The 12,995-nt window shown below is 33.3% G+C and overlaps 1 protein-coding gene across 11 annotated transcripts in view; it reads left to right on the forward strand.

Annotated features, from left to right (window-relative positions):
- The window catches only part of LOC110113401 (piezo-type mechanosensitive ion channel homolog), a 157,927-nt gene that overhangs the window by 66,145 nt on the left and 78,787 nt on the right, over positions 1 to 12,995 (forward strand). For 5 of the 11 annotated variants that reach the window (XM_028692047.1, XM_020845968.2, XM_020845969.2 and 2 more), the window contains exons 2-5: positions 901 to 1,295; positions 3,283 to 3,363; positions 6,449 to 6,608; positions 12,521 to 12,666. In XM_028692047.1, the coding sequence (XP_028547880.1) occupies positions 1,214 to 1,295; positions 3,283 to 3,363; positions 6,449 to 6,608; positions 12,521 to 12,666 (469 nt within the window). In that variant the 5' untranslated portion in view covers positions 901 to 1,213. Of the gene's footprint in view, positions 1 to 900; positions 1,296 to 3,282; positions 3,364 to 6,065; positions 6,219 to 6,448; positions 6,609 to 12,520; positions 12,667 to 12,995 lie in introns of those variants that run through there. The other 6 variants (XM_028692039.1, XM_028692040.1, XM_028692043.1 and 3 more) reach the window with 6 other exon arrangements.

Genomic DNA, 12,995 nt, shown 5'->3' on the forward strand with positions numbered 1-12,995 from the left:
AAAGTAGGAAATAATATATTAAAACATTTGCTCGAAGTTTGATTGAATATTGATCAATCTTACTAGAAGTTGTTTGAAAAATATTGGACAATAACTAAAAGTTGTTTGGACCTTCGATCGAAATATTTTCAAATCAAGATCGAATTGTTTGGACCTTTTGTAGAAGTACAAATAAGACTTATTTAAACTTTGAACAATATTCAATCATGAGTTGAACACATTTCAATCATGGTTAGAAGAAGCTATTATCAATATTTGAAATTGGAAATATGATTTCTAATGTCATTTTGATTTAGACTTAATAGTGCAAACATATAATGTCATAGGAGAAAAAAACTTTGTCAAATGCATAACACTATCAATCATTAGTTAAAATCATTAGCTAGCCAACAACGAAGATAAACACGTTGTCTCAACATTTTGTCGCATAATTATTACTTTCAAACAACAATTGTGCAAAAATGAGGTTATCGAGAATTGTAAGGGTTGAGCAACATCTTGCTCAAAATGTCTCTTATATGATTGTTGAGAATTTATTCTAATTTTTGAAATATTTTTTCCGAATGAAAACTTTTAACATATATCATAAAAAAACAAAATGTGAAATAGTTCCTAATTTTATATATTATAAGCAATATATAAAATTAAATTCCCTTAAACAAGACAATAAATGATACCAAGATTTCATTTGAGATAATATTTTTTTACTATTTTTAAAATTAAATTTGTGATAACTCTTTTTTAAAATTAAAATTTTATATTAAAAGTTAATTTAGAAAATAATAAAAATATTATTTAAGATGTAGACTAATTTTTATTTTTGAATAAAAGAAAAGAGATGCTTTATTCCAAATACAAACATTCTGGTACCCTGAAATTGCTAATATGGAAGAAGGGTAGGTTGCCCCATTTCCACGGAGACGTGACAGCGATTGGCGAGCTTGGATGAAGACGAAGAGGTGCTTTCGTGGTCGGTTTGCTTTTAAAGTCGCACTTTTGGGATTTTTGTCCGATCGTCAGGTTGAAATTGATACATCGGAGACCGATTTGTGCCCTCTTTTCCTCCCATATCTGTGAATCGTGATCGGGGCGGCTGGGGTTTTCGGTTTCAGACAGGTTTTGATGACGATAAATTCGATAACTTGGACGTTATTTGAGTGGGGAAGTGGATGATTTGCTTGCTGGTGCATGTTTTCCGTACCGTGATTAATCAATGGCAAGGGGACTGCGTGGTGAGCGGAGACTCATGGGAACTTTTCTTGGTGGGTTCGTCCTACCTCTGCTTCTTCTTGGAGGTATTTGTTCTTCCATATTTTCACCCACCTTAAGGCATGGTATATACAACATTTGAATCCTGGGAGCACTTTTTTTTTTAACTTCTTTTTGTTTTTGTAAATTTGGCAAAAACATTCATTTTTTAGTAGAATTTATGAATACAATGTTTAGGTTTTGTTGTATTAATCTATACCAAGATCAATCTTTTCGTGAATATTAACACAGAAATCCAAATAACACGTTATTCCAAATAGCAGCAAATTAACCATCCAAAAGTATTGCTTTCGGTTTGCACCTTCAAAATTTAACTAAATTAAAATGCCAAAACGTTGCATTGGTTTTTACTGATATGCTCTTCACTGTAATGTTAAAAAACTGCGGGACCTAGCTAACTGGACCTCACTTTTGTCTTATTAGTTCATACGTTTGTTAGCATATGGGACCTAGCTAACCGGATCTTATTTTGTCTTATTAGTTCATATATTTGTTGGTATATTTGATTTGGCGGAGCAAACTGATATGCTCTTCAGCTCAGCACTTTTACCTATCGTCGGTGGCAATATGAAATCACCTCACTATTCATTGTACAATATTGTTTTGTGTTAAGTTATGAGAGGTGTACTTCTTATTAAGATGGTTCTTGGTGTTTTGGCGCTATAGGCACCTAATGTACTTATTTTGCCTTAAATTGGTTTACTTAGGATCTCTGTGGTCATAGTTCTAAATCATAGTTGATTATATTTCACAAGAGATACTCATTCTTCTATCATAATAAATATCTATATATGAGCCTGTTGCCAGAACTTGTATGAATACCCTCTTATTCCGTCTTTACCAATTTTTTCATATCTATTTGTTTTATTACATCTTATGTCTTCTCATTTTGCACAATATATATATATATATATATATATATATTTTTATTATACAGTATATATTATATATATATATATATATTATTTATTTTTTTTAAATTAAGTTGACCTTGAATAGCATCTATTACAAAAAAAAAAAAAAAAAAGTTTGTTGACTCTACTGTTGTTTGTTGGAATAGCCATTAGAAATATGAAATTCATCTTTAACTAGCATGAAATATTTACTTCCCCTTGTAAGAATTTGTGAACTTATTGTACAATATATTTTGTAAAAACATTTTACACTTCAAATCAATGAGTTTTATTCGATATTTAAAGGATAATGTATTTTTGCACGTATTGCAAGTTCAAATCAATGTATTTTTGCACATTGCAATAGAAACACTTAAATATCATGGTTTTGAGCTACCTAATTATTGATGAATTTTTAGCTAGCCAGTGTTTTTTCTTGGAGGATTTCACACCTTATGTTTATGCAACAAAAATGTTTTTTCCATCATAGAGAAGAGTGGTGAATTTCCCTATTTTTATCATACCACTTGAGATGGATACCTATTGGATTTCCGGCCTCTTTTTGTTTGCTGTTTAATATGCCAGTGATATGAAATTTAATGTTCAAAGGATGATGTATTTTTTGTTGGAAAAAATATTTTTTTTAAAAAAAATACAAGATGACTGTTTTATGGTTAGAATGTGATTCTAAAATTTGAGATTTCTTCTCCTTTATGAAGTGCATATCTAACTCATGAAAATCATGGAAAAAAGGTTCATGCGTTTTTATACAGCACTAAACCTAATTTTATAATCCAAAATTCCCAATAATGATATATTTGAGTGAATTGGATGCTACACCTTTTTGTACTGGACGATCTCAATGACTTAAACTAAAAAAAACATTAACCATGCTGATTTTCTAAAAAGGTTAGCAATATACGGAGAAGTATTACATGAAATTATCTACATGTGACTTAGGGAGATAAAAAGCTCATTTCTATTACTTCAGGGTTGAGCGTCTTTTTTTTCTTTAATTGTGATTTATCTACCAGAATTCATTTATTGATTGGCTCTACATCATTTATGCTTATTAAACTATTCGATCCATTATTTTTTATTTCACTTATTAAATTTGCAGCTTCTTTACTTGATTGGAGTTTGATCTCTCTTACCAATTTATTGATCTTTTTGGCTATTCAGTTGAGTGCTGCAAACAGAGGTATGTGAATTTTCCTTTGAAGTGAAGCATTCGTGAAACATATAGATTGTTTTTTTCTTTTTGAGTATGCAATAGCTTCCTTTTCATCCATCTTATTAGCTGAGGCTATGTGCTTCATTTAGTGTTGAAGCTTTTCATACTTTAGTTCGTAGTATTATTAGGCTTTGAAACATCGTTCTCCCTTAGGAGCTAAACAGAAGCAAGCATTGAGTTTGCTATCAACTACCTGGTTTGTGTGGTTGGTGCAGGACTAACATGTGTTAAATGAATTTGTTAAGAATTGCACGATTTCTTGAATTAAGCAAGTAAGATTAAAAGTTTTAGCAATCAAAACGACAATAGAAAACAAGAGGGTGGTGCCTACGTTTAGGCTAGGCCCCTTGCCAAGCACTTTGAAAATCAAAATAAGTTAGAAATTCAACATGCAGAGTAAATAGTTTTCAATAAAATTCCTAATCTAACAATAAGATTAGAAGCATAGAAAGCATGCTCAATCCTACTTTTACTAAGCTTAGGCATAAGGCGAAGCACAGCTCCTTTTGATTCATCATCACCTACAAGGTTAGGGGATTAGGAAGGTAATTAAAAAGGAAAAGAAGTTCACCTTTATCAAAACCCGGAAACAAGTAGGCGAGATGTTGAAGAAGTTCGTCGTAGCTTACCTTGAAGGTTCAACTGGAGAGGAAAAAGTCTTTCCCAAGCATTGAAGTGTTGAAAGTAATGATCCTTTGCTGTCCTTGCCGTTTCCCCTTGAAAGAGAGAGGTTTCTTTCAAGAATCAAAGTAGGAAGTGGCAAGTGAGGGTGGCCGGCCAAGGGGGAAGACTAGGGGAAGATTAAGTTCAGATTTTGAGAAGAGGATTATGGAGGGAAAGCTGAAATTAATTTCCAAATCAATTCTCTAGGTTTGGAAATAATTTAAATAGAATATGGGGTAAGAGAGAGGGGGCGGGTAGAGTAGGACAGAATTTGGGATTTAATTCCAAGGGGGGAAGCTTAATTTTGGGAAGGAATTAAGTGGGTGGGCCCTTGGGAGTTTCGGCCAAGCGAGAGAGAGAAGTATGGAATTGTTTCCAAAGTGGGGAATTAGGTTTTAGGAAAGAATTCCTAATCCAATCCTAGAGGGGCTGGCGGCATTGATGGACTTGGAGGGGATTGATGAGAGGGATTAAAGGTTTCTTAATTTGGGTTTAGGAATTAGGAAATGTTTTAATTAAATCCAAATGAATTTGAAATTCAAATAGGCTTTAATTTAGAAACTTTCCTAAAATAGATTTCTTAAATTAGGAAAGAAAATTTTAAAATTCAAATTGCTTTGAAATTTGAAAGTAAGTCTTCTCAAATTTAGAATAGTCATTTATGGAAAGTATTCAAGTAGTGATTTGAACTTTGGAGGGAGGAGGAGGGAGATGAGGCCGGCGGCTTGGTGGGCTTGAGAGGGGGAAATTTTGCTGGGGTGATGTGAGGTTGGGTTTGTCGGATGAGGGTGGAGGTGGAGTTGAGGTTACCCGATGGCTAGTGGTAGTTGTGTGGTGGCTGACAACTTAAGGGGGTGGGATGGACTTCAAGGCCGGCGGCTAATTAAGGGAGGAAGGAGGAGGGAAAAATGATAGAGAAGGTAGAACCACGAACCCGACATTCTCTAAGGTTGGTTGGTGATCTATTTTCCCTCTCCTAGGGATTCATCTCTCAAACACTCTCAAGATCTCACAAAGAAATCTAGCAAGGGGAAAATTTTATCAATCATTCATTCATTAAACTTTCAAAGAGAAACATAGGGGCTATAAATAGCCTCGTCCATAAGACTCAAAATAAGAAAGACGACAATGCCCTCAGGGCTTACATATGACCTCCCTTAAGTAAGGGGTAAAAATGGGAAAACAAATACAACATAAATAACAAGAGACAAATAACATAATAAAAACAAATACATGAAATGACTCAAAAGTATATCGACTCGATCGTGGCCGTAGATCGACGCCACGCCTCTGATACACTTTCCATGCTCTGATGTCCTTATCAGTGGTTGTCATTCCAACTTATTTCTTGCACATTTTATGTGGGGCAGTGGGGGGGTTGATCATGGATTTAAGTACTATAATGGTGGCAATGCTTGTGTGTTCATGGTTTGAATATGCAGATCGGTACAAAGCATAGCATGAATGTGGTTGGCATTTCCAAAATTGATACCAATTGTGGTGAATGCCTAAAATTTTTAGACCTTATCGCTTTCGCTCTCACTTGCCTCCCGTTTCTCTTTTGTCCTCTTCCTACCAGCCATTTTTTCAGTCTCGGTACTTTAATTTTTTTTTGTATATGTATGTTTATTTATTTTTGTGAGATTCTATTTATCTTAGCTCTTTTTATATTGATGATATACTTAGGTTTGGGCAATCACCACAAAGAGTAGAAGATAGGACCAACAAATAACAATCAAAACATTGGATGAGGAGTTGTAAATAATGTGGAAGGAACATGGAGAAAAGGAACGATCATAGTTATTGTCAAATAAAGGGGTGGATAATGATTCACTACTAAACTAGGGTTAGCACCTCTAGCAGCAGTTTAGATGAAAGTAGTGAGGAAGGATTCAAATGGTTGACCCATTTAGTTAAGGTATGCTTAATGATGTTGCCTGTTGGGACAAATGCTGCTGCTAATTAGTAACATTGAAAGTTTAGCCTTTCAAGAATATGATAATTTTGTTTAGCTTATTGCAGGAGGAAAAAACTTTATAATCATGTCCAATTATTGTTGGTCTTCGCAAAATGGCATTATAACATGTGTTAACTAAGAGTTTCTATTTTTCATCTTTGAATTGGGACTCTGACTATTGTTGAGAAGTGTCAGCATAAAGGTAATGCCTTTTCACCTTTAGCATTTATTGGTTTCCGTTAAGACTTTCATTAGTTATGCTTAAAAATCTTAATCACTAGAAAGCTTCCTATTTCATAAAATATTTATTTATTTTATGCTAGTCTTGTTCTTTATAAGTTTTTTATATTTTGTTGTATATCATCTTGGAATTTTTTTTTTCAATCCTAATTCTGCTTTTGTAATGTTATTTTATGATTCCCTTTTCTTCAGGATCCAATTCTTGGAGGGTGTATATTTTATTGTGGTGTACAATTTTCTTTTCATTTATTGCTATAGTAGCTCAGATCATTTTCAGTAGTATTTGGTGCATTGAAGGAAATGACTGGAAGGTAGCTGATACTTGGTGGGCAAAGGTAATCGGTTTTGTGAGGTAAGAAAAGGATTCCTGCTTTGGATTATAAATTTTTTGTTTATATCCTTGAATCTCAAAACTAATGTTACAGATAATTTAACAAGTTTCTTTATTTGCTAAAATCTTGATGTTGATGTAGTTTCTTTATTAGCTAAGCAAATGTTCAACACAATTGTTTTTTTTTCTTGTGATAATCTTGAGGACTTTTGTTTAAGCTTGGTTGTTATCTTCATATGACTTCTCCCTTTTAAAAAAAAAAAAAAAAATTTTTGACCATGTTAATATAGTCAACATCTTTCTTACCATCCTTTTATGCTATTTCATTTGATGCCAAAATTGTTGCTATGATTATGATTTTATTACGCCTGACGTGTCTTTGATTAAGAACAACAATGGGTCGTGGTGTCTTTGTGCAATGAAAATTCCTAACTAGACACACTAGCTAACCTCCAAATGGTTATGTAAAGGAGGAGGGAAAAAGTCATGAAATGTGAGAGGGAGAAGAGGAGAAGGAGTTGTAGATGAAATAAGGAATAATGAATATGGAGAGGCTTTAAAGAGGGAACAAAATTTGGGACAAGATGTTGTTAGGAAGAATCTCAATGGGTTAAAATTTCTTTGGGATGAGTGCAACAACAACATCAACAACATCAAGCCTTTATCCCACTATGTGGGGTCGGCTGCATGAATCCTTTTTCTCCATTGTACATTGTTAAAAGTGAAATTCTCATTTAAATCTAATAAAGAAATGTCATTTCTAATAGTTTCTAACCAAGTCTTTTTAGATATACCTCTGCCTTTCTTAACACAAGTCAAATCTAATACATCTACTTTCCTAATTGGGTGATTGGAAGGCCACCGTTTTATATGACCAAACCATCTAAGGCGACTCTCTCTAATCTTTTCTTCCACTGAAGCTATTCCAACCTTTTCACGTATATGATCATTTCGTATCCTATCTCTAAGAGTAAAGCCACTCATCCACCTGAGCATCCTCATCTCTACAACACTTAAATTAATATTATGCTTCTCTTTTAATGGCCAACATTTTGCACCATAAAGCATTGCAGGTCTAACCACCATCTTATAGAATTTTACCTTAAGTTTGAGGGGGACTTTTCTATCACACAACAAGCACGATGCATTCCTCCACTTCAATCATCCAACTTAAATTCTACCATTAATATCCCCATCTATTTCACCATCACTCTGAACAATAGACCTAAGATAACTAAGACGTGTACTCTTATTAATGACTCGATCACCCAAAGTCACAATCCCCCCACAAGAACTTACTACTTACTAAAATTTGCACTCCATATATTTAGTTTTAAATCTATTCAAACGAAATCCTTTAGACTCTAAGGTTGACCTTCATAATTCAAGTTTACCTTCAACTCCGTCTCTAGTCTTATCAACACGAAGAATATCATCAGTAAAAAGCATACACCAGGGTACAACTTCTTGCAAATTTCTAGTGCCATGACTAAAGAAAAAATATATGGGCTTAAAGGCTGATCCTTGATGTAATCCAACTGAAATACCTAAAAAATTAATTAAAATTTATATTTCATTTATCTCAATGTTAATTTAATGATTTTGCGATTCATCACTGGCCAAATCAATTTCCAACCTAAAAGCTAAAGCATAAATGAGGGCAAACAACTCAAACGTAAGTTTTAAAACATCTTAAAGTATCAATAGAATGCATGAAAAATTCAATCAATCACATGAACCCAGCATAGGAATCAAACCTGCTCTTGAACCTGCCTTGCTTAATTATGACAACATAAACAAAAAACTATGAGAGCCACAAGCAGCACGAACCTTAAACTTAAACCTTGGTTTGGAACCCACTTGTTACAAACCAAGTTATTCTATTTCTTCTTAAAGTTCGAATTTAATTATTAGGTGTTATCTTCTATAGGATTAGAATAGTTTTAATTTTAAAATTGGTTGGTTTGGATGGGATTAAAAAGTTCTATAGGATTGCTCTAGACCGAGTAAGCAAAGTTTCTTCCTTGACCCTACATCATCCTGCTGCCGAAAAGCTGAACATATGACTTCCATTGCAACTTTCTAGTTTGGCATCAGTTCAGCTACAGTTATTTAGGATTCATTTGGGACGGCTTTCTTACTACTTCTTAAAGGAGCGTTCTTCAATAAAAATTAAAATATCATACGATATGATGAACCAAAAATATACATGTACAATTTTGGACGGTCCAAAGAATACATTGTGACCAAATACAACAATTTTGTATGCCCTCGTTATTAGTAACTTCAACTTGGACTCTTATTTTAAGAAGTTTCATCTACTTGTATGTTTTCAAAGTATGTGAAAAGAAAGAGCCAAACCTGGCTGCGTGAAGATGAATCTGACAAGCTAATAGAAAGATTGGAAGCCAATTTGGTCGGGATAAACCAACTTTCCTTCCTTCTCTGCAAGGCATAATCAGAGATAAATTATGAAATTTAAAGAGTTGGATGAAGGGATTAATAATTCACACACCTGCTGGATAATTTAACCATATGTGTTGATGATAATTTAACCTGCAAGCAAATTGTGTCGCAAACAGAACTTGATCCACAATTCCACACTGATTTCTTTCTTTAATTTAGCAATATAATCATTTTTTTTTTTTGTTTAGCAATCAATTAATCACATGATTTTTATTCATAAGATGTAAACAACATTAATGAAAATTTAATTTAGCAGTATTTCCTGAAAGTTCCTATGCTAACTTGAAGCTAACTGTTATCATCCTTTTCAAGTTGTAGTTTACAGATCATAATGATTTACAGATGAAAGGATAAAGCGCGTAGTTGAGACTTACGTTTCAATTCAAAAGATCATAATGTAGTACAGATCATAATGTAGTCAAACTACAGCTTTAAGTGTGTTTGATCATAATGATCACATTTATGATCTGTAAATAAGGCGCGTAGTGGAGACTACATTTCCATGGATGATAACTGTTATCATCCATTTCAAGCTGTAGTTGACAATCATTCAAGACTCTGACCTTTCTCGTCGAGAGGCAGAGCGACGCCGTCGGGGGAAGACGAATGGAATGACACGTGGGAGACAGCTTGGCTCCCTGACGATCTCTTGGCCAAGGACCGCGCTCCATGGGAGGCCATTGTTAACTTCCTCTCGTCCTCACCTGCCATCACCGCCGGTGATATTGACACAGAAACCAAGGCCTTCGTTGCCGAGATGGACGAACGGTGGAGTGAGAGGAGGCAGGCCAAGAAGCAGCAACAGGAGGGTAGACATCGATCGCCTTCTCGATTCTTGTGCTGAGTAAGTACCGAGGAAAAAATATGGGATTTTTTACCAAATCCTGTAGTTCTAAGGATTGAAGGGATTTGGCCGAAGAAGCGCGCGAAAGCGAGAAAGTTACCATCAGAACTTGCGAGCTCCTGTCCTTACTTCCGATGAAAATGTCGCAACTTCCGATCCGACAGGCAAAGGGAACGTCGTCGAAGTAGCGAAGTGGCACAAGAGCGAAGGAGCCGAAGAAGCCACTTGTGCAATCTTACACCTCCTGCGAAGCAATGAAGCCGAACAACAACAACCATGCTAAGGATTTCTTCATCGAATGAATTTATAACCCGCTCAATATGAGAGGGTTTCTAATACGCATGAAACACGCCTCCTAATACACGCCTAATGCTTCACAGAGATTCCATTTGTTCCGCTCAAAATTAACCAAACAACCGAATTTAGTAAATACATGTAATTGTTTTACTTTACCCTCCTAATTCTGCATACCGAACAGCCCCTCAGTATACTACATTTGTTCCAACTAGTTTTGTCATTTGCATTTTTATTCATCCAACTATTAATACTCTTTTCACATAACTCAATGTTAAGATATCAACAAAACTAACATATCTTTCATGTTTGTGCTATTAACATTTGTCTCTCCAATCAAGTCAGGTTGTTTGCCTTTCTACTTGACGTATTAAAAAGTAAGGAGCTTATCTATGACATGTATTGCTCATGGCTTTGCATCACCTCACTCCATCGCCTTGAGAACCGGCTATTGTTTAACAATATAATTTGATATTTATTATTTCTAGTTATTAAATAGTGACTTATTTATACAATTAATAACCGATTAACTTAATAATTAATTTAGTTTAATATCCTAATAATTAGTTTATCTCTAATCAATTGGTGTTTTTTAATTGGATAGTCTGCTTAGATGATCTCTTATTAGTCTAATTAATTAGCTAAATCAGAAAAATTTGCTTTAACCTAGACTTGACTGATTTATAAGCCAAAGTCATGATCAGCAGACTCTTCCCAGCTTTTCCATGAAATAAATCATCTAGATGGAAATGATGTGGGACTGGCAATAAATTTGTTCAATCCTTTTATTTATACTTAGATCATTTTCTATACATTTAACAAAATATACAAATTCGTACCCATTTGGTGTGGAAATCTAATCTAAACCATTTAAAGTGCTTAAATTAGTTATGAAATATTTAGCATTAGTTTTAGACATTTATTAAATATTTACCTACTTATATTAATAGTCCCATTTTCTGTCATAAAATTTTAATCAATCTTGACGTATGATTCCAAATCTTCTTATGGGAAAAAAAGTACTTAAACTAACTTATTGTAGATTTTCTACAATAATTTTGATTTCTTACTTCAATATCAGTATCCTGGGCTTCTTTTCTTGTTATAGATTTGTTTTTTGAATAAATTCTCAAGGTTTATACTTTTTGATCATTTAAATGTCCAAAATATATTTCTCTTGTCAAAACTTATTTGATTACATGCTAATCCTTTCTCAGAATCCCTTGTTTTGTAATTTTATCTATTGGATTTTGCAATTTGCTTAAGTTATCTAAAAATAGATTGCTAATGTTTTATATCTGAATTTTATTTTATTTCACTCAAGCTCTCTTTTTATTTTTCTAAACCGCGTCTCATGCTGCCCATTTATGAATCATAGCCATGGATCTATCTGCTTTTTTCAATGAGAATTTAGCAGAATGCCTTAAATGTACCGATACGCTGTATTAATATTTTTATTTATGACATCCTATATTTGTCTCTATCCAGACGTTTCCTTATTTATTAAATTAAACCAAATTGCTTTGTTATGAATGCCATTTTTATACAAAATTTATCTTTGATTGAATTTTTTTTTCCTTTTTTACCTAATATTTTAAAATTCTATAATTTTAGCTAAATAACTCTTCAAGATATTTCAGTATTTTCCATGCATAATTTATTTTGCAATCAGGTAAACCTTTGATTCTATCATGATATGTTTAAATTCTTGATCTCATCTTTACCAAACTTCATAATGTCAATTAAGTATTCATCCCTTTTGGCAAAACGCTTTTATTAGTATTTCTATTGTGCATTTTCTTTATTAATTATATAACAACAAAGAGCTTTGGCATTGTGCTCATTTTCATCTATTTTTATTTATTATTATGAAATTTCAGTTGGTTCTTAAAATTTTTACTAATCTCATATAGTAAATGGCTTAATTAAATTTCCTAGTGTCAAGGAAAACGTTTTAAAGCAAATCCTTGACTGTAATATTAGCTTTTGATATTAAAATGTCATGAAACCCAAAGTAAATGTTGAATATTTATTGCTGATAATGTCTTAATGGGCATTTATTTATGCATTATCCAAGGCATGATAATTTTTGACCTACCCTTAGCTAAGTTTTCATTTGTACATTAGTTTTATTATTTGAAAACTGTCTTTATCACATCCATGTCGCGTAGTGCTACTCCTTTAAGTAGGGTCTAATTTTTCTATGATATGGCCATCTCGAACTTGTTTCTTTTTCCCTTCTTGATAATGTTTATCACTCAGGGAATTTATTGTATCCTTGGCTTTAACATTCTTTTTAAATACCTGATATTTCAAACCTTCTCTGCAGGATTCAACCAATGGGATCGAGATCTGTAATTTTCTTTATAGTTATACAACTCTCTGTTGGGCTTATTGCTTTTGTTGAAGTTCATGGAAGCAGTAATGATCGAGGTTCTTGTTGGTCAAACTTCTCATCTACTGTTGAGCAAATAGGTTGGAATCCTGTAGATTTGTTTGTGTAAATTGTCAATATTTGTTTCATTATTTACTATTTCTCCATATTTTGGATGGATAGTTAACTTGTGGAATTTTGTTTTGGTTTGTTTTTTTCAACCTATAAGTTCATTATTTCTTCATTTTCTTAGGTAAGAACAACTTCTGCTTATGCCTTTTTGATGTTTAATCTATAAATAATTAAGGTATAATAACACTTGGGAATTTAGTATCGTTGTATGTGTTGTTTAATCACATTTTATGTTAATAACACTTTGTGCTATGATGTGTACAATTTTGGCGCCGAGGAACAAAGGATAATATTCTCT

The sequence above is a fragment of the Dendrobium catenatum genome, unplaced genomic scaffold, assembly GCF_001605985.2.
Source record: "Dendrobium catenatum unplaced genomic scaffold, ASM160598v2 fragScaff_scaffold_156, whole genome shotgun sequence".
Lineage (NCBI taxonomy): Eukaryota > Viridiplantae > Streptophyta > Magnoliopsida > Asparagales > Orchidaceae > Dendrobium > Dendrobium catenatum.